Here is a 20,281-nt window from a genome sequence, read left to right as displayed (position 1 = left end):
GACAAGGCCCATGTATTTGGGCCATCTTCTGCTACCTTCTCAGGAACACAAGTTGAAAGCTAGATAACCACAACACTTGCCCTTCAACCTGCCATTTTAAATTAGAGGTCTTGTGATATTTGAAATTTTTAATTTTATTTGATAGGTAAAGAATGGATAGTGAATTAGAGTGGTTCCCTCCGATGGTTTACTTCCCAGATGCCCACACAGCTGGGATAGGGCCAGTGCTAAAACTGGGAAACAGGAATGTGGGTGGGAAGCCAGTTATTTGAGTCATCACAGCAGCTACTTCCAGGGGCCATGTAAGGAGTGAGATGGAGTCGTGAGCCCGAGCTGGGTACTGAGCTAGGTCCTTTGATGTATGGAGCATCGCATCTTAACTGGCATCTTAATTGTGTGGCTGAATGCCTGCCTGCAATTTTCATTATTATTTTTTTAATGGAAAGAAAACTGCAGGGACTGGTGTTGTAGCATAGCAGCTTAAGTTGTTGCCCATGATGCTGGCATCCCATATCAACATCCTAATTTGAATCTGGATTGCTCTAATTCTGATTGAGCTCCCTGCTAGTATACCTAGGGGAGCAGTGGAAGGTGACCTTAGTGTTTGTGCCTTTTCCACTGAACCGTGTGGGAGATCAGGATGAAATTCCTGGCTTCAGCCTGCAGCAGCCCCAGCTATTGCGGTCACTGAGGAGTGAATCAGCAGAAAGATCTCTGGCTCTTCCTTTTTCTTTCTGTTGCTCTGTCTTCCAAATAAATGAATATCTTAGAAAGAAAGAAAAATACATGCACTATAAAGTCCAGTTTTAACTATCTTTGAGTGGAAGACTTCTAAGTATTTTATTTCTTTAGTCCTTATTTTTCTACTATTCATATGATGTATATTTATACATAGGTATATTTCTGTATGTATTACTTCTGAAATATAGGAAGTAGAGAATTATTAGCTTTTCACTTATGTTAGCTCCTGAGGCAGGAAAAGTTTCCAGCTTCCTTTTTTTAGAGACAGCTGTGCATAGAAATCTAGAATTATGTAAGAAACAGAGTATTTGGTAAGCTTGTGATACTTACTGTTTTGAGCTGTTGAGTTCCTTTTTTTTTTTTTTAAGATTTATTTATTTTTTGGAAAGTCAGATATATACAGAGAGGAGGAGAGACAGAGAGGAAGATCTTCCATCCAATGATTCACTCCCCAAGTGAGTGCAATGGCTGATGCTATGCCGATCCGAAGCCAGGACCCAGGAACTTCTTCCGGGTCTCCCACGCGGGTGCAGGGTCCCAAAGCTTTGGGCCGTCCTCGATTGCTTTCCCAGGCCACAAGCAGGGAGCTGGATGGGAAGTGGAGCTGCCGGGATTAGAACCAGTGCCCATATGGGATTCCAGTGCGTTCAAGGCGAGGACTTTAGCTGCTAGGCCACCACGCCGGGCCTGAGCCGTTGAGTTCTTAGTTTTGAAATAAACGATGATGTATGTATTTTCTTATATAAATAGGAATAATTATATGGCCTTTAAGATCTTCAGTTTGTCTGTCAAGCTCAGTTAAGAAACAACAGCATTATTTATCTGTTTGTAATGTAAAGTACTCTTGCACAAATGTTAATTCAATAACTGGCTTTCCAGATACACTGGCTGGCTGTGAATGGAAGGACAGAACTGCTGCATGACCTTGTACAGCATGTCAGTGACGTTGACGTTGAGGATGCCATGGGACAGACAGCATTGCATGTGGCCTGCCAGAATGGTCACAAGACGGTAAATTCCACCATGAGGATTTGAAGTTGCGTGTGTTTTTGTCACTGAAAAGCTTGAATTCCTGAAACGCTTTTCATTGCATATTTGGGAACATGAAGCATTATAGCAAAATCTTATTCTATGTGGATTGACGAATAGAAATAGTGCTTTTGAATCTGCTCCAAATATTTATAATTTGGGTTTCAATTTTATTTCTGATTCTTAAATTTTAATTGCTAAATGTACTAAGTTTTGGAATATCATATGTTGACATATACTCTTAAAATTATTATATATACTTTGCCGATAGCCTAAGGCAATGATTTTTTCACTTTTAATTTTTACCATTAAGGTCACGTAACTGTTGTTAGATATTGTGAAAAGTAAGAACCAGTACTAATTAACTAGTTCAAGTTGGATTGTTATAGTTTCTCCTTTTCTAAGCTATGATTCTACTGCTAGGTTGACAGGTTTTTAGAAAAATTTTTTTATGAATATAAAGGGAACAGATTCTGTGTATTCCATAGGTAAAATTCCAAGATGAGGATCGCATTTTCCTAATCTCCTGTTCCCCCTCCATATTCTTCCCTCTTTCCCTCCCCTCTCCTCTCCTCAATTGGTTTTGCAAGGACATAGTTTGAATCTACTCTATATTAATTTGTCACTAAAATAATGTTAAACAATTAAGAAGTAGGAATAGCACAGTTCCACTGGAGTGTAAACATGGGCTAAAAACAATCATAGCACAAAGTGATCATTTATTATATATATAGATTTGTAGTTTATATTAGCTGCTGCATTGCAGAGAAAACATAAGGTATTTGTCTTTTGGGTCATTTCACTGGCATAATGATTTCTAGTTGCATCCATTTCATTGCAAATGGCAGAATCTCATGTGGCTGAGCAGGATCCCATAGTGTGTGTGTAGCACATTTTGTTTATCTAGTCATCCAATGTTGGACCCCTGGGTTGTTTCCCTATCTCAGCTATTGTGAATTAAGCAAATAACTCTTTCATGTGCTGATTTCATTTCATTTGGGTGATTTCACAGGAGTGCGCTGGCCGGTTGTATAGATCTGTTTTCAGATATTTGAGGAATCTCTGTGCTGTTTTCCATCATGGTTGCACTAGTTTATATACCTACCAACAATGCATTAGGTACCTTACCCCCCACATCTTCCCCGGCATTTTATTGTTTCTTGGTTTTTGGATTGATAGCTGTTCTAAATGGATTGAAGTGAAACCTCATTATAGTTTTCTATTTGTATTTCTCTGGTGGCTAGAGTTCTTGAGCATTTCTCATGTGTGGGTTGTTCATTTTTTTTCCTTTTTTGTTCCATCTATTTTATTTTAACTTTATGATACAATTCTAAAGGCTCTGGGATTTCCCTTACCCTCATGTTGTTCACTTTTATTTGGTACTTTGAGAAATGCCTATTCATTCCCTACTGCTTCTTTGCTAGGTGTATTTTGCTGTTGAGTTTCTTGAGTTATTTATAGATTCTGAATATTAATCCTCACATTCAATGCATAATTTGCAAATATTTTCTCCCATTCTTTGATTGCCTCTTCCCTTTGTTGATGCCTTCCTTTGAGTTGCAGAAGCTTATTGGCTTGATGTTATTCTGTTTTTATTTTTGCTTTGATTGCCTGTTTCTGGGCTCCCTTCCAAGAAGTCTTGTAGCATTTCCCCAGTGTTTTCCTCTAGTAATTTGAAGGTATCAGGTTATATGTTTAAATGCTTGATTCCATTTTGGATTGTTTCTTTTTTCTTCCTTTTTAACGAAGTATAGGTAGTGGTCTTATACCTCTACACGGGCAGGTCTATTTTCCCAGTGCCATTTTTTAAAGAGACTGGGAGAAATTCTTTTTTGAGGACTGACTTTAGGTCATTAGTAAATAATTAGTTGACTTTGGACATGTGGGTAGTTTCTTCCCATTGATCTGCATATATATACCTCTCTGTAGTATGTATTGAAATCTGATGTTATGATGGCTTCAGTTTTGCTTTGATTGTTTAAAATTACTTTAACTTTTCAAGGTCTCATGTTTCCATATGGATTTTAGCATTTCTTTTTTTTTTAAGATTTATTTATTTATTTTTTATTGGAAAAGCAAATTTGGAGAGGAGAGGAAAACAGAAAAATATTGGAGAGGAGGAAAAGCAGAAAGATATTTTATATACTGGTTCTCTCCCCAAATGGCTGCAATGGCTGGCACTGAGTTGATCCAAAGCCAGGAGCTTCCTCCAGGTCTCCCACACAGGCACAGGGTCCCATGGCTTTGGGCTGTCCTCAACTGCTTTCCCAGGCCACAAGCAGGGAGCTGGATGGAAAGCGGAGCTACCAGGATTAGAACTGGTGCCCATATGTGATCCTGGGTATGCAAGGAGAGGATTTTAGCCACTAGGCTACTGTACTGCTCCCTCTATCCGCCCCCCCCCCTTTTTTTTTTTTTTAATATTTATGGTTTATTTGAAATGTAAACTTACAGAGAGAGAGAGACAGAGCGAGAGATCTTCCATTAACTGACTCATTCCATAAATGGCCTCATTTGCTGGAGCTGGGCCAATCTGAAGCCAGGAGCCAGGAACTTCTTCCAAGACTTCCACATGGGTGTAGAGGCTCTGGCTTTTGGGCTATCCTCCTGTGCTTTCCCAGGATCATTAGCTGGAAGTTAGATTGAAAATGAAGCAGCTGGAATAGAAGCTTTTGTCCATGTAGAATGCTAGCTTTGCACACAGAGGCTTTAATTACTATGTCACACACCAGCTCCAGTATTTTCTTTTTTTCTCAATCTGACAAGATTTTATTGGTGTTTTGACTGACATCTCAATGAATCTGTAAGTTGCTTTGGGTGGTGGTATGGACATTTTGATGATATTAATTCTGTCAATCCACAAGTGTGGCATTTTTTTCCCAAATTTTTTGTGTACCTTCTGTTTCTTTAATGTTTTGTAATTTTCTTTGTAGAGAATTTTCACCTCCTTGGTTAAATTTTTTCCCAATATATTTCAGTTTTTTTTGGTATCAATTGTAAATGGTACTGATAAGTTCTTTCTCAGCCATGTCTGTGTATACAAAGGCCCTTTTTTTTGTGTGTGTTGATTCTATAGCCTGCAGCCTTATTAATTCTTTTATGAGTTCTAGTAGTCTCTTATTGGAATCTTTTCGGTTTCCCTGTATATAGAATCATTGTACCTGCCATCAGGGAGAACTTGACTTCCTGCTTTCTATTATTTAGTTCATTGATTTCTTTTTCTTGCCTAATTATTCTAGCTAAAACTTCCAGAAAATTATTGAGTGGAAATGGTGAAACCAAACATCCTTGTGTGCTTACAGATCTTAGTGGAAATATTCCAACGTTTCTTCATGCAATGTAATGCTTCCTGTGGGTTTGTCATACATTGCCTTAATTGTGTTGAAGAATATTTGGTCTATACCTGATTGGCTTGGTGTTTTTTTTTCTTTTAGTCATGAGAGGATAGTGTATTTTATCACACACCTTCTCTACATTTACTGAGATAATTATATGGTTTTGATTCTTCAATTACTGTGATGTGCTGCATTTATTGATTTGCATCTCTTGTATCCTCCTTGCATATTGACTGATGAGTTTAAGTCATTTACATTCAATGTTATTATGGATAGGTGGCAGTTTGGTCCTGTCATTTTAGCAATGGGTTGTTCTTTGATTTAGTCTTCTGCCAGCCTTTTAGTGGGATGTTGTCTACATTTGCCTTTGGTTTTGGCAGTTGCTATTCCTCTTTTCTTCCACGAGAACATCTTTGCGCATCATTTGTAGGACAGGTTTAGAAAAGACAAATTCTTGGAGTTTTTCTTTACTGTGGAAGAATTTTATTTTATTTTCAAAAACAAAGGAGAGTTTTGCCAGATGCGTTATGTATAGTGATGGAGTAATAGAGACTACCATTTCCAGATGTGGGGATACTGTGCAGTATGAATCCTTGCTTACAAGTCAAAGATGGACTCTCAGTGAAACTGTTGGACATGAGTAGACAATGGATGCTGGACTGTGACATTGTTTGTATCAGCAATGTTGGGACACTTAAATAACAGGCTGATGGAATCATGACTCCCAGAAGGGAGTTACTATTGTAACAACGTGGAGAAAATCAGAGGATGATGTTGGAGGGGATCCCAGATTCTATGAAATTGTACCATAAAATTCCAAAATTCAAAATTAAAAAAATGCTAAAATTGCGCTGACACAGTGGTGTAACTAGCTAATCCTCTGCCTGTAGTGTTGGCACCCCATATTGGCATTGATTAGAGATCTGGTGTTTTACTCCTGATCCAGCTCTTTGCTAATGGCTTTAGAAAGCAGGGGAGGATGGCCAAGGCATTAGACGCCTGCATCCCTATGGGAGATCTGGAAGAACCTCCTGGCTTCCAATTTCAGACCAATCAAGCCCTAGCCATTGCAGCCATTTTAGGAATGAACCAGCAAATGGAAGCTCTTTCTATCTCTCTCCCTTCCTCCCTTTCTGCAACTCTTGCTTTCTAGTAAAAATGCTAAACTTAGAAAAGTGTAATTTTGGTTGTCTCAAAGAGCTAATTCTTAGGTTCCTTTGTTAGAAAGTTCCCAGGGCCAAACATTTCGTCTAGCAGTTCACATGACCAGATCTCACGTTGGAATACTTACTTCAGCATCTAGTACTTGCTCTTGACTTTACCTTTCTGCTCCTGGGGACCCTGGGAAGCAGTGAGGATGGCTCGGGTGATTGGATTCCTGCCACCAAATTGTGTTCTTGAACCTTGAGCCAGCCACTAGCTTTTGCAACTGTTTAGAGAGTGAAACCATGGGTCTGACCTCTTTCTCAGATATGTAAACAAACCTTTAAAAAGAAATCTCCTTTAAGAATAAAGTTTCCAGGGTCCAGCACAGTGGCCTAGTGGCTTAAGTCCTCACCTTGAACGCGTCAGGATCCCATGTGGGTGCTGGGTCTAATCCCGGCAGCCCTGTTTCCCATCCAGCTCCCTGCTTGTGGCTTGGGAAAGCAGTTGAGGACGGCCCAAAGCCTTGGGCCCCTGCACCCGCTTGGGAGACCCAGAGGAGCTTCCTGACTCCTGGCTCCGGATTGGCACAGCACTGGCCATTGCGCTCACTTGGGGAGTAAATCATCAGACGGAAGATCTTCCTCTCTGTCTCTCCTCCTCTCTGTGTATCTGTGTATCTGACTTTGCAAAAAAAATTTTTTTAAAAAGTAAAAGTTTCCAGAACTTGCTGCCATGTAGACATAAAATTAGCATATGCAAGTGTCAAGAATTTTGTTTTTAAGGTTAAAAGTTTGAGTATGGATATGTATTTATAGAATATATACCTACAGTTTTAAAGTAGAACAGAAATTCCATTGAAAATATTTTAAAAAGTGTATCTGTGTTTTGAATTAAAATGTTAGGTGATAAAGAAATTATCTGAAATTTATCTTCTAATTTTAGAGTGAGTTTCAGGAGTGCATGATAAGATGGTGAGTTAGGGCTGGCATGGTGGCTCAACTGGCTAATCCTCTTGCAGCACCGACATCCCATATGGGTACTAGTTCTAGTTCTGGCTCCTCTACTTCCAATCTTGCTCTCTGCTTATGGCCTGGGAAAGCAGTGGAGTTGGCTTAAGTCCCTGCACACACTTGGGAAACTTGGAAGAAGCTCCTAGCTCTTGATTTAAGATCAGCTCAACTCTAGCCATTGTGACCATTTGGGAGTGAACCAACGATAGAAGATTTCTGTCTGTCTGTCTGTCCTCTGTCTAAATCTGCTTTTACATTATATATTTGCAAAACATCTTAAAAAGAAGTGCTGAGCCAGCCACTAGCTTAGAGCCGTAAAGCTTTGTGGAATTTATCATTGAGTGCTCATATTCTTGCTTTCATAACAAGCAGTGCTTTTTCAGATATTGATGACTTTTAAAATATTTGAATAAAGGTTTACTTTTTTTGTAACTAAGAAACAATAATATTTACTATGGTTTCATACAAATTGCATCTGTTTTGTTAGAGATAAACATGATGAAAAATTCCAACATCCTCTTGTTGGAAGAAAGTAGTTTGGGTGGTTGGAGGGGTGCATTCTACCCACTTGCTGTCCTTGCAATGTGATTTTAAATTACTTCTATTTAAAAATGCTCAGATGAAGGAACTGATCATAAACTCCTTAATAACTTTTCTTTCACATAATGTTCCTTAAATCAGCAGTTGTGCTGCATTATTAATTGCATAGATTCAGAATTATGACTTGTCTTTTGTTATTGAATGTTTTTCATTTTGTTTATTATATAGTCTTCATTATTTTTCTTCTTCTGCTGTAATCTTTCTCTTAAGATACAGTCTTTCTGGTGTTCACATAATTCTGGTGCTCACATAATTAAGTACCTGAGAAGCTCAGAGAACTTACAGTAAGCTGAATTTGTTCTGTGTCATAGTTTTCATGTGTCTACTCGGTTTCTCTTTAGAGATTCAGGTTTGGGGAAGAGTGATCCTTAAATGAATTATAATTATGATAATGGTGCCTTTTGTTGGATTCCTCTGGGCTAACTTTAAATTGTTTCTCTCCTTTCCAGACAGTGCAATGCTTACTAGACAGTGGTGCTGACATTAATAGGCCGAATGTCTCAGGAGCCACTCCATTATATTTTGCTTGCAGGTATGATACTTGTATTCAGTTTTTTTTCTTTAAGAATGATGTATATCTAAGCAAACATCTCTCTGTAAGTTCTAAAATTCCTGTTTTCTCAATGTTAAAGAACATTATAGTATATACCTAACTATATGAGAAGTATGTTCTTTTGTGTTTAAATGCCAGTGTATTAAAATTGTAAATAGGAGCTTTTGAGATAGACTAATTGCTTATTTTTAGAAAGATTTTACTTTGGGCTTAGTGCAGTGGTTTGATTGGCAAATCTTCTCCCTTCAAGAACTAGGATCCCATATGGGTGCCGGTTTGTGTGCTGGGTGCTCCACTTCTCATCCAGCTCCCTGCTTGTGGCTTGGGAAAGCAGTAAAGGATGGCCAGTGCCTCAGGACCTGGGAGAAACTGCTGGCTTTGGATCAGCTCTACTCTGGCCATTGCAGCCACATGGGAAGCGAGGATCTTTCTCTGTCTCTCCTTCTCTTTAAAAATCTTCCTTTCCAATAAAAAGAAATAAAAGTAGTTTATATTTCCTAAGAGCCAAAATCTACTTAATGTAAAAGAAGATTTTATTTCCCCAAAATTTTAAGTTAAAAAACAAAAGTATTAGCACAGACTTCCCATGTCCCCATTGCCACTTCCCCGTCACATCTCCTAACCTAATTATTTAATTGGAAACCAGAATTTTTAAATCTGTCTCTTTCGAGTTAGAATTTGTTAAGTTCTGTAAATCTAACCTTCAAGTGTATTTTGAATCTCTACTTTTCTCCAATTCATCAACACCACCTTAAAGTTGTGGCCCCTTACCTATAGAACTGTAGCGCTCTCTTAAATGGATTCTCTGATTTCTTTGCTATTCCTCACTGTTCTTTTGTTTCTTCAAAATGCAAGTGGGAAAAGTTCATCTTGGGAAAGGAGTCATTTGATAGGTAGGTGGATAGAATTTCCTAGACGGGGGGGGGGAGCTGTAGCTTCCAATTTGTGACCCTAAGCTTACATAACTACCTATTCCATTTCATTTCCTGTGCAGAGATTTCTGATGCTTAATCTTAAAGGGTTGTTGAAGGATGCAGATTCATCACATATTCTGTAACTACTTCCTGATTGTTAGGGATGTAGGTCCCTAACCCTATCTAGGTTTCCTATCCTAAGTTCAAAAATCTCCTTATCTCATTGAAAGTGTCTGCCTCAGAAGCCACAGAATTTCCAGATGGTGCCAATGGCTATGTTCCTTGCATGTTCCTCTTTCCTCTGAGAAGTTGTTGGAATCTGAAGTAGACAAGTTTATCAGTCAGTTTGAGTGAAATTAGAAAAAAAATTGTAAGTGGAATGCTGTTATGAAGGGAAGATTATATTTTATTATTTCCCAGATACCGGGGTGCACCTAGACAATTGTAAAGTCATCTGGGTTGCTTGTAAAGATTTAAAATGTTAAGGAAAAGGTGAAGTCTGTTGTTTCCTAACTGAGTTTCTGTCTCATTGATCTGTCCACTGAGATTAGTGAGGTATTCAGGTCCTCCGCTGTTATTGTATTGGAGTCTATTTCTCCCTTTAAATCCATTAATATTTGTTTAATGTAGCTAGATGTCCTGGCATTTGATGTGTATGCATTTATTATGTTGATTTCTTCTTACATAATGGATTCCTTGATCATCATGTGGTATCCTTCTTCAACTCTTCTAATGCTTTTCACTTCAAAGACAGATTCTGTTAATCACTGCACAGGCTCTTCTTTGTCTATAAATATATACTCTAAAGCCTGTTGGTTGTTCGTGACTACATTAGACAGATACTTACAGACTTGAATATTTGCTGTTGAAGCTGGTCTGAAGTATAGGACAGATTTTCTAAAGCAGTAGTCAGGGTTTTAAAAATTAGCTTCATGTGACATATTGAGGTCTTCTAATGCTATATTACAAGAACTCATTGAGGATTTCTTCTGCCGATAACAGCTTCTAGAGAGGCCGAAGAGAAGAGGAAAGTAAAACATGTTGCCTTACAATGCAGTAGCCTTGATATGGTGAAAGCAAAGGCTACTCATGTCTTTTCGCCTTTTGAAGAGGTGTTTGAGGTCTTTTGTTCACTGGAGGAGGCAGACATATGTTTTAGATGCGCCTAGATATTTTCTCTAACACATTATACTCAGTGTACTTAAATACTTAGTAAATATTTTTGAGTCACTACAATTGCATGCTTTAGAAATGTATAAAGTACTTCCATTTATAGTAATTAATAATTATAGGTGTATTCATCTTATACAAAGTGGGATATTTCTCTAGAATATGGGGATGTTTTTGTGAACACTTTCTGGCAAATATTAGATCTTTCTGAACAAAAATGCTTAGGCACGTATGTAATGAGAAATCAATCTGGAAATGAAATTCAGCATTGTGGAAGGATGATCGGTGCCCAGCATGGTTCATTTACAAGCAAACTTTTGTGTGATATTTAGATACAGGTATACACTTAAATATCAATTATTCCCAGTGTACTGTCTCTGATCAGTTGTCTCAGTGGGAAATAGAATTAGTTATCTCTGCAAAAATTACAGGGCTCTAAGGCAAAAGACTAATATGAAATAAGTTTTATTGGTTAAAAAAATAATGCTAGATGAATCATATATTCAAGGGTAAAATATTGAAACTAATATTTAAAAGGCAGAGTTACTGAGAAGGGAGATGGGAAGAGAAAGAGAAGGAAGGTCTTCTACTGGTTCATCCCCCAAGTGCTCTTTTTTTTTTTAGATTTATTTTTATTATTATTATTTTTTTATTGGAAAGGCAGATATACAGAGAGGAGAGACAGAGAGGAAGGTCTTCCGTCCGATGATTCACTCCCCAAGTGAGCGCAACGGCCGATACTATGCTGATCCGAAGCCAGGAGCCTCTTCCGGGTCTCCCACGCGGGTGCAGGGTCCCAAGGCTTTGGGCTGTCCTCGACTGCTTTCCCAGGCCACAGGCAGGGAGCTGGAAGGGAAGTGGAGCTGCCGGGATAGAACTGGTGCCCATATGGGATCCTGGGCGTGCAAGGTGAGGACCTTAACCACTGTGCCACCGCGCCGGGCCCTCCCCCAAGTGCTCTTAATAGCCAGGGCTGGCCCAGGTGGAAGTCATGAACCAGGAATTTCATCCTGTCATCTGATGTGGGTGACAGGGACCTAAGCACTTGAGACATCAGCTGCTACCTTCCCAGGTGTGTCAACAGCAAGTTGGGTTTGAAACGGAGTCACAGAGATCAGAACCGGCACTCTGTTAATGTATTGGGCATTAGAATTAGTGGCTTGACTTACTGTGCCACAGCACTTGCCTAAACTTCCTTTTTCTTTGAATTTTACAGTAGATAGTATTGAGATAAAGCAGAGAGAGCTCGATTTCTGGAGGCAGTGTTAAAATCCGAGGACTAACTAAAGCTATGCAACGTTAGTTATGTTTCTTTACCTCTGAAGCTTTTAATCTTTTTGGTGAAACAGAAGTGCTGATCTCTGCCTTACAGTACTGTAGTGAGAATTAAATGACATGGCTCTGTAAAATGTTCTGCAGATAATTCAGCATTGAGAACGTGCTGCTGGGCCTGAGTGTGTTGGCTACTCCCTAGTGAGCAGAAATTATTTTGTCCTCATTTGATTTATTTTTTATGAGATTTTCTTCTGAGAAATGATTCTTCTACTCTGCTCATTTTCTCTTTGTGTTACTTCTGTTCTAATTTTGAAAACTGCTGAATAATGTAGTGCTTCTCTGAGTCATTCTCAAATTTATTCTGATGTTAAGGTCTTGACAGAAAGTCTTTTACAGCCGCTTTTCTTTAGGTACTACGGATAAGACATTATTACTCAAAGGCTTCTTGTCTGTGAACTATAGGCACACTGTTGTTTTTTTGCTTTCACCTGACAGTGTTACACAACCTTGTTTAGGTCTTTTGCATGACTGCTGTAAATACTTGAAGATTACTTGTTAGATTAGTTTTATGTTCAGCTATAATATTCCTCATTCCTTCAGTTGCTTTTTTTTCAAATGAAGATTTGGAATGTATAATGGTTTAAGGAACTTTCTGTATCTTCAGATAATTTTTGTTCTATCATGAAAGGTAAGATTTAGTTAGGCTGTGTAGATAAAGTAAGTTAATGAGACAGTTATGGTGTGGTAAAAGTTTCTAGCAGAAAAAAGTGAGGATAAGTATGTGAATCTGTAGCTACTGCTAAATAACTCCTCTACATTAGAAAACTCAAGATCAAAGTAGCTGTATAAAACAGCCCTTGGACTAGAAATTGTACACTTTGAGAATATAGAAGGATTTTTTTTTAATATGTTTTTTTTTTCTTGATAATCAGTTGCAAAAACTGTTCCAACTATATACACTCTGGCCAGGTTCTCAAATTCTTAGGACTGAAGGTGTTGGAGAAATCATTTCTAACTGCTTTAAAAGCTACTATAAGTTATTTTTTCTCTGTCTCTTTAAAAGCTACTTACTTATTTGAAAAGAGAGAGAGAGAGATCTTTCATTTGCTCATTCAGTCCTCAAATGATCGCTAAAGATGCAGTTGGTCTCTCAGAAGGTTTGTCAAGGTCCCACAGGTTTGGGCCATCTGCTGCTGCTTTCCCAGACACATTAACAGAGAGCTCAGTGGGACATGGAGCAGCCGGGACTTGAGCCAGTGCTCCTATGGATGCTTGTGTCACAAACAGAGGATTTGTTCACTTTACCACAGTCTTACAAGTTATGTTTTAGCCAGCTTTCTTAGTTTATGTATGACAGATCGACATTTACTTGAAGAGAGAATATTCCATCCATCAACATTTTTAAAAGTGACTTTGGAATAGACAGTTAGCCTCGTAATGAAGACACTTTGAAGATGCCAGCGACTCATTGGAGTGCCTGAGTTGAAGTTCCCAGTTCTGGCTCCTGATTCCAACTTCCAGCTTACGCAGACCCTGGGTGGCAACAGATAACTCAAGCATTTGGATTTCTGCCATCCTTTTAGGAGATCTGGATTGAGTTCCTGGTATCTGACTCCAGCCTGTAGTCTGGGCTTAGCCTGGGCAGATTGGGGCACTTGGGAAATGAACCAGTGTAAGAACTTGCTCTCTCAAGTTTAAAAGCAAGTAGCATCAAATTTAAATAGTGATTCTTTTAGGAGTAAATATTTGCAGTTACTTGAACTGAAAAGTCTTCAGTGAAACATTGAAAGTCTGTCATTAGATTTAATTTGTTGTAATACTACAGATGAGGCAGTTGAGAAACTAATTGCATTATGCTGGCTTTTGTGTATTATTGTTCCTTGGTTTAAGCCTATTTTTTTGAAATGATGTGTCTCCTGCTTCACTCCCTAAATGGCCACAACAGCTGGAGCTGGGCTGGTCCAGAGGCAGGAACCAGAAAATTGTCCAGGGTATCCCGTGTGTGTTTACAAAACAACTAAGAATGTCATAAAATTAACCAATACAGCAGTTCGCCTACAGCACAGCAGTGGTTTCTCTGGGATGTCTTTACCAAGATTAAGGGGAACTCATTGAACAGGGAATTTTTTCTGCCCCCAAATTAGCTTGGCCTTTGTCAAAAGAATTGTAGCTAATTTTTTTCCCCCCTTCTACAAAAAAGAGTGTAATCAGAGTAAGGGATAGAGAATAGGGGAGTTGTTTATTTGTTATCAGCAGAAATCAGACTGAATGGGATTGCAAGCTAGTTAGTATTTTTTTTTTTTCTGGAAACTCCCCCTTACATTTCTTCCTCGCTTGTCTTGCTTTGATACTTTTTTTCTCCTCTTTTTTTTTTTTTTAAGTATTAAAGTCCAAAGACTGAACGCTTGTTTTGATGATTAAATTTCTTTTGAACTAAAGAAATTTATGTCTGGTTGGAGGAAGGTCAAGTGAGAGCCAAGAAAGAGATTAAATAGAAGACAAAAATAATTAGCCTGAGTAGTAGTTACCTATCCCCAAATATTACGACTTATTGTAGCTAATGTGACCAAATGTGACCCAAGTTCAGTGCTAAGATTTAATGTCATTTTCTTGTCTACTTAATGAAAATATAATGTAATACTTACTGAAGTTATAGTTAAGATCTTTCTATGCTAATTTTTAAGAATCATTATTCTTTCACTCATGTTAACCAGCTATAATTTATAAGGAAAACTTTTATAAAATGCTATTTTAACTCAGTTCTGTTTCTATACAGTCACGGTCAAAGGGATACAGCACAGATTCTTCTATTACGAGGAGCCAAATATCTACCAGATAAAAATGGAGTTACCCCTTTGGATCTGTGTGTACAGGTGTGTTTTTAATATATATTCTGAGATGCTTATATTCATAGTAGAAACTGAGAAGCACAATTATTTTTCTTAAATGAAATACAAAGATTACTCTGTGTGAAATGTGACGTATAAAAGGAACTATTTTATTTTTTTAAAGGAACTTTGTTTTTAAACCTGGATAAATTTAAGTCTTGTTTTTAGGGTGGATATGGAGAGACTTGTGAAGTATTAATTCAGTATCACCCTAGACTTTTCCAGACAATTATTCAAATGACACAGAATGAAGACCTTCGAGAAAACATGGTAATACAGTTCTTGCTAGTTGGTAAATGAGTAATGTTCATGCTTAGCATATGTGACATTTTATAAATTGTTTAGTAATTTTATTATTATTAATATTTTAATTACTTAAATTTATTTTTCTGTAGTATAGGATAGGCATTGATTGTAGTATATTCTCCTTCCGTGGGTTCAACTTGCAGATCAAAAGTATTTGGAAAAGTTGAGTGTACCAAACATGTACCAAATCTGTTTTTGTTGTTACTTCCTAAATGATATTTTAGAATAATAATTTATATAGCTTTTAGATTATGTTAGTTATTGTAAGCAATCTAAAGATGATTTAAGGTATATGGAAAGATTTGTGTAGGTTGTATGCAAATATCATGCCAAAATCTCATATCAGGGCTCTTTGAGTGTGGAGGAACAGCTGTTGCAGTAGTGAATAAACTGTGCTAATATTTGGCCTTGGTCTTCTATTTTCTGAGACTTCAGTCTCGCCTGAACAGGACTAGACTGTGGATGGGGTCAAAGAGTCTGGGGAGGAATATCATGGTAGATTGGTAGTCAATAGTCAACTGAGCCCTGTGTCTGTACTGGCTCTACTCTAAGAAAAAAGTTGCAGGGTTTAGAATTCTTTTAAAATTTATAAGCTTAGATTTACATTTCTGAGATGTATTTGGTGAATACTATTTTATCTGCATTTTAAAAAATTATTTTTTTTAATAATGGCTACATGGTTGATCAGGGTAGGAAGGATCGAGGTTCAGAGAAAATTGGGAGAATTAATTGCTTCCAAATTTGCTATTTCTTCTTGTTGTTCCTTGGGGAAGGAGAGAGACAAAGGGGGAAACCACACATCCCAGTATCCAGAGATGAGGAATCGCCATCTCATATCGACCCAGAGTCTCAGTGTGTACATATTTCTAGGGTTCTGTCCAAGAGGTTTGATAGTTCTATTGTTTTTTTACTGAATGATTTTGAATACTGTGTCATTTTGTGTGAATTTCAGATTTATATAGGGTAATGTAGCTGTAAAGGATTTAATTTCCATTGTTTAGACTTAATATCTTACTATTCTGATAAATACTTCTTTGTTGTTATTGATAAAATGTAGCAGATTATTTAATTGCATTTTTGAACGTTTATAATGTAGCTACGGCAAGTTCTGGAACATTTGTCTCAGCAAAGTGAAAGCCAGTACCTGAAGATTCTAACAAGCCTTGCTGAAGTTGCCACAACAAATGGTCATAAACTGCTTAGGTGAGTGTTTCCAGGGGAGAGCAAATCAATAAGCAGCAGTATCTGCTGGCTTCATCTTCTGAATAGTTTATTCTGTTGGATGACTTTGGTCAATGGTAAGTTGTTCTAAAGTTTTCTGACTTGCCATTGTCTAGTTTGAAGGGTCAGTATAATTGACTATTGCAAAATTCGAGTTTAACCTCTCTAAAGAAACTAAAAATAGAGTACACTTAATTGAGTTTGGGTATATGTGTGTCTAGGATTTTATGAAATGATTACTTACAATAGTTACATAAGAAAATGTATGTGAAAAAGAGTCTGGGAACTAGTTCAGGAATCTTGATTACTAATTTATAAGATTTATTTTTATTGGAAAGTCAGATTTACTGAAAGAAGGAGAGATGAATCCATCTGCTAATTCATTCCCCAAGGCATTCCAAAGGCTAGAGTTGAGTTGATCCAAAGCCAGGTCTCCCACACAGGTGCAGGGTCCCAAAGTTTTGGGCCATCCTCAAATGCTTTCCCAGGCCACAACAGGGAGTTGGAAGGGTGGCATAGATAAGCTGGCTGCCATGTCCCCTGTGTACATTTGGGCATGCTGTCCACTGCACAGACATCAGAAATTGAGGAAGCCCAGTCCTAATACATGCTCTCCAAGGTAGAAGACATATCTTGTGATATTCCTAGTGGCTGGTGTTTGATTCTAGCTGTCTGGTTTGGGAGTTCCTTGAGAAACCTCAGTTGGGGTGACCTCAGACTTGATTCTTGTGTCTGCCAGCTAGTGCATGGTTATGTTTGATCTATCACCTGCACAAGCCAACACACATACTGAGACAGATGCAGCTGCCTGGTCAGTTTGGCTCCCAGCCCCATCTGTCAAAGTGATGGGTGGTGCTACAGTATATAGCCCAGCAAAGCCAACTGTAGGTCTGATCTTCATGGGTGCTAGTAGTTGTGGCCTAGTTGGGGAAATCCCCAGTAACCTCCACCAGGCGAACCCCCAATCAGATTTTTGTGTAGTGGCGTGCACTGCAGCTTACACACAGTCCATCCTGTATCTCATTTGGCTCTTGTGCACACCCATGGGTGCTGCAGCTTAACTCAGCCCAACCCAGCCCTGGACCTGGCCCACATGTATGGCAATAGGTGCTGCTGCCTTGGCCATCCTGCCCTACTCCCCAGGCCTGGCTCTCATGCTCACCAGTGGGAGCTGCAGCTTAGCAGAGGGGTGCCTACAGTTCCCCTACCACATCCATTCCCAGCCCTGGATCTTTCACTTGCCAGGGGATACCATGGTCTGGCCTGACATGACTTGCACCTACTCCCATCACTTGCCTGCTGGTGCTGTAGCTAGCCTGGCTGGCCCATACCCATTCTGGCTCTCTTTTGTGTCAGCGGATGCGACAGTCTATCCCTGCTAGCCTGCCCACAAGACCTAATCCAAATGCCAGTTTATGGGTGCTGTAGCCCTGCCGAGACTGTCCTGTTCCCAGTCCCAGCTCTCACTGGTGGGTGCAGGAGTCTGATCCAGCCTGACCCACTTCCAGATACAACTCTCATGTGAACCCATGGTTGTTACAGTCCAACCTTGTCAGACCTACACTCCATCATGACTCACTTGTGCTGAGGTGTGCCGTGGACTGGCCTAGCCTGGCCCACCCACAGAACCAGTCCGCAGAATGCTGATTGGTGCTGTTGCTCAGCCTGGCTTGGCTTGTTCCCAACTCCAGCTCTAACACTCCCGCAGGAGCTGTAGCATAGCAGGGGAGTTCCCTATCAGGTCTGCTACCAGACCCAGATCTCACGAATGCTGCAGATACTGTGGCCTAGTCTGACATGACCAGTCTTGACATTCACCTGTGGGTACTACGACTTAGCCTGACTGGCTCACATCCATTCTGGCTCTCATCAGTGGATGCTACAGCCTAATATAGCATGGCCCTACCCTGGACCTGGCTCTCATGTGACTTGGCAGGTGCCTTACCCTAGCCTGGCTTGTCCTATACCCATTCTGTCTCTCACAAGCACCAGCGAGGTACTGAAGCGTAGCTCAGTTTGGACTGCTCCTAGACTTAGCCCACATGCATGGATAGGTACTAGCCTTGCCCAGCCCAGTCGGCCAACAGCCTTTGCTTTCAATTCAGCAATGGGAACTGCAACCTAGCAAGTGAGTCCCCACAGTTCCCCTACTAGGCCTGTTCCAAGCCCCATTCTTGCACTTGCTGGTGGGGGCTTTGACCCAAGCCTGGCATGGTCCACCTGCAGTCTTAGCTCTCATTGGTAGGTGTTGCAACCTAGACTACTGGGTGCAGCTCACACCATGTCCTGGCTCTTGTGCATGCCAGTCAGTGCTGTCACCAGGCCTGGCCCAGCTTGTCCCCAGACCCATCTCACACACATGCAGGCCACCCCCAACCCCAGCTCTTGTGCTCCCCAGCAGAGTAGTGGCCTAGTAGGGTTGTTCCCCAACTTCTGCTATAAAGCCCACTCCAAGTTCTGGATCTCAAATGTGCTGGTGGGTGCTGTGGCTGCGCTTGACATGGTCTGTCCTCTATCCTGGCCCTTACTTATATCAGTGGCTGCTGCACCCTTGTTCGGCCAGGCCTCCTCCCAGTCTTGGCTTCTCTGAGTGTCAGAAGAGTTTCTGTAAGGTGAGTTCATGATAGACCTAGCTCCCATGCTAACTGGCAGATGCTACAGTCCCATAGAGGCAAGTCCACAGATTCCCCCACAGAATCTGCTCCATGATCTGGTTCTTTTCATGTTCTGTTGTGTGCTGAGTTTCAGCCTGACATGGTCCACTCCCTGCCCCAACATTCATGGGTGGGTACTATGGTCTAACCCAACCAGGCATTCCCCCAATCCTAGCTTTTGCATGCGTCTGTGGGTGGCAGGCAGTGCTACTTAGCCCAGCCCAGGTCTCCCACTAGGACATGTGCCTTGGCTTGACCTAGACATACCCTCTAGTCTCCCCCTCATAAGCCACTTTGTCTCAGCTCCCTCACTTACCTGTAAGTACAATGTCTCAGTCCATGGAAGCCCCCGAAGTCATTCCTCCCTGGCCAAACATGCCCTCAGGTTTTCCTACTCCAACACATCTCAGACCTCCTTCCCAGGGCAATCTGCAACCACCCTGGATATTTCTTAAAACAAGAATAGAAAGCTGTGCTTGATGATCTAAGTACTTGGGCTCCTGTCTCCCGGGTCAGAGGCCCACATGAAGCTAATGGTTTATGTCTGGCCCAGGACTTACTGTCGTGTCTATTTGTGGAGTTCATCAGCAGATGCAGTGTCTGTTTGTCCATACCTTTGCCTTTCAAAACACAACTATTTAGAAAAGTAAGTTTTGATATCGACATGCAAAGGCTTTGAAAGAGCAGTCATTTCATAATCACCTGGAAGAAAGGCCTGATGAAGTATGGATTTTATAACTTTCACATATAATACAAAAAGGATATTTCACAGTTGGAAATTGGAAAAAAAAATAGCCTTTTGTTGTGTAAGCGGTCCTGCTTGGAAGAAGCTTTAGCTGGGTAAGATGATAGAAAATTATTAGTCTATGTTAATAAATTAGGATGATACTCCAATTTGTTACTTAAGAAAACACTTCCTAAAGAAAATATAACTGATAAAGTACTGCTTATAACAGGTATGTAAAACAAATATTTGTGTATGTGTTAATTTTCAGAGACAAATTAAATTCATACCTTTTTAATTCAAGTTATTATAAGTAACTTCAAAGAGCTGTAACACAATAAAGAAATTGTCAGCAAACTGTATTTCTATTTTATCACTGTAACCAATCTTACGTATAAAACTAGAAGCATTTAGTAAATATATAAAAACCTATACAGGACCTGGTGCGATATCCTAGTGGCTAAAGTCCTCACCTTGTATGCGCTGGGATCCCGTATTGGCACCAGTTCTAATTCTGGTGGCCCTGCTTCCCATCCAGCTCCCTGCTTGTGGCCTGGGAAAGTAGTTGAGGAAAGCCCAAGGCCTTGAGACCCTCCCTGGACCTATGTGGAAGACCAGGAACAAATTCCAGGCTCCTGGCATCAGACTGGCTCAGCTCCAGCCATTGCAGCTGCTTGGGGAGTAAACCATCAGATGGAAGATCTTCCTGTCTGTC

At 39.9% G+C, this 20,281-nt stretch overlaps 1 protein-coding gene across 3 annotated transcripts in view; it reads left to right on the top strand.

Annotated features, from left to right (window-relative positions):
* Positions 1–20,281, top strand: part of HACE1 (HECT domain and ankyrin repeat containing E3 ubiquitin protein ligase 1) — a 79,697-nt gene that overhangs the window by 18,994 nt on the left and 40,422 nt on the right. Inside the window, exons 6-10 of one of the 3 annotated variants that reach the window (XM_040983830.1) lie at positions 1,621–1,752; positions 8,311–8,393; positions 14,550–14,646; positions 14,830–14,931; positions 16,064–16,170. In XM_040983830.1, coding sequence (XP_040839764.1) covers positions 1,621–1,752; positions 8,311–8,393; positions 14,550–14,646; positions 14,830–14,931; positions 16,064–16,170 — 521 coding nt within the window. The remainder of the gene's footprint in view (positions 1–1,620; positions 1,753–8,310; positions 8,394–14,549; positions 14,647–14,829; positions 14,932–16,063; positions 16,171–20,281) is intronic. The other 2 variants (XM_040983831.1, XM_040983832.1) reach the window with 2 other exon arrangements.

This window comes from Ochotona curzoniae, unplaced genomic scaffold, assembly GCF_017591425.1.
Source record: "Ochotona curzoniae isolate NIBS_2020 unplaced genomic scaffold, NIBS_Ocur_1.0 contig_3819, whole genome shotgun sequence".
NCBI lineage: Eukaryota > Metazoa > Chordata > Mammalia > Lagomorpha > Ochotonidae > Ochotona > Ochotona curzoniae.
The sequence above is the reverse complement of the archived record's forward strand: the minus strand, read 5'-3'. Positions and strand labels throughout refer to the sequence as shown.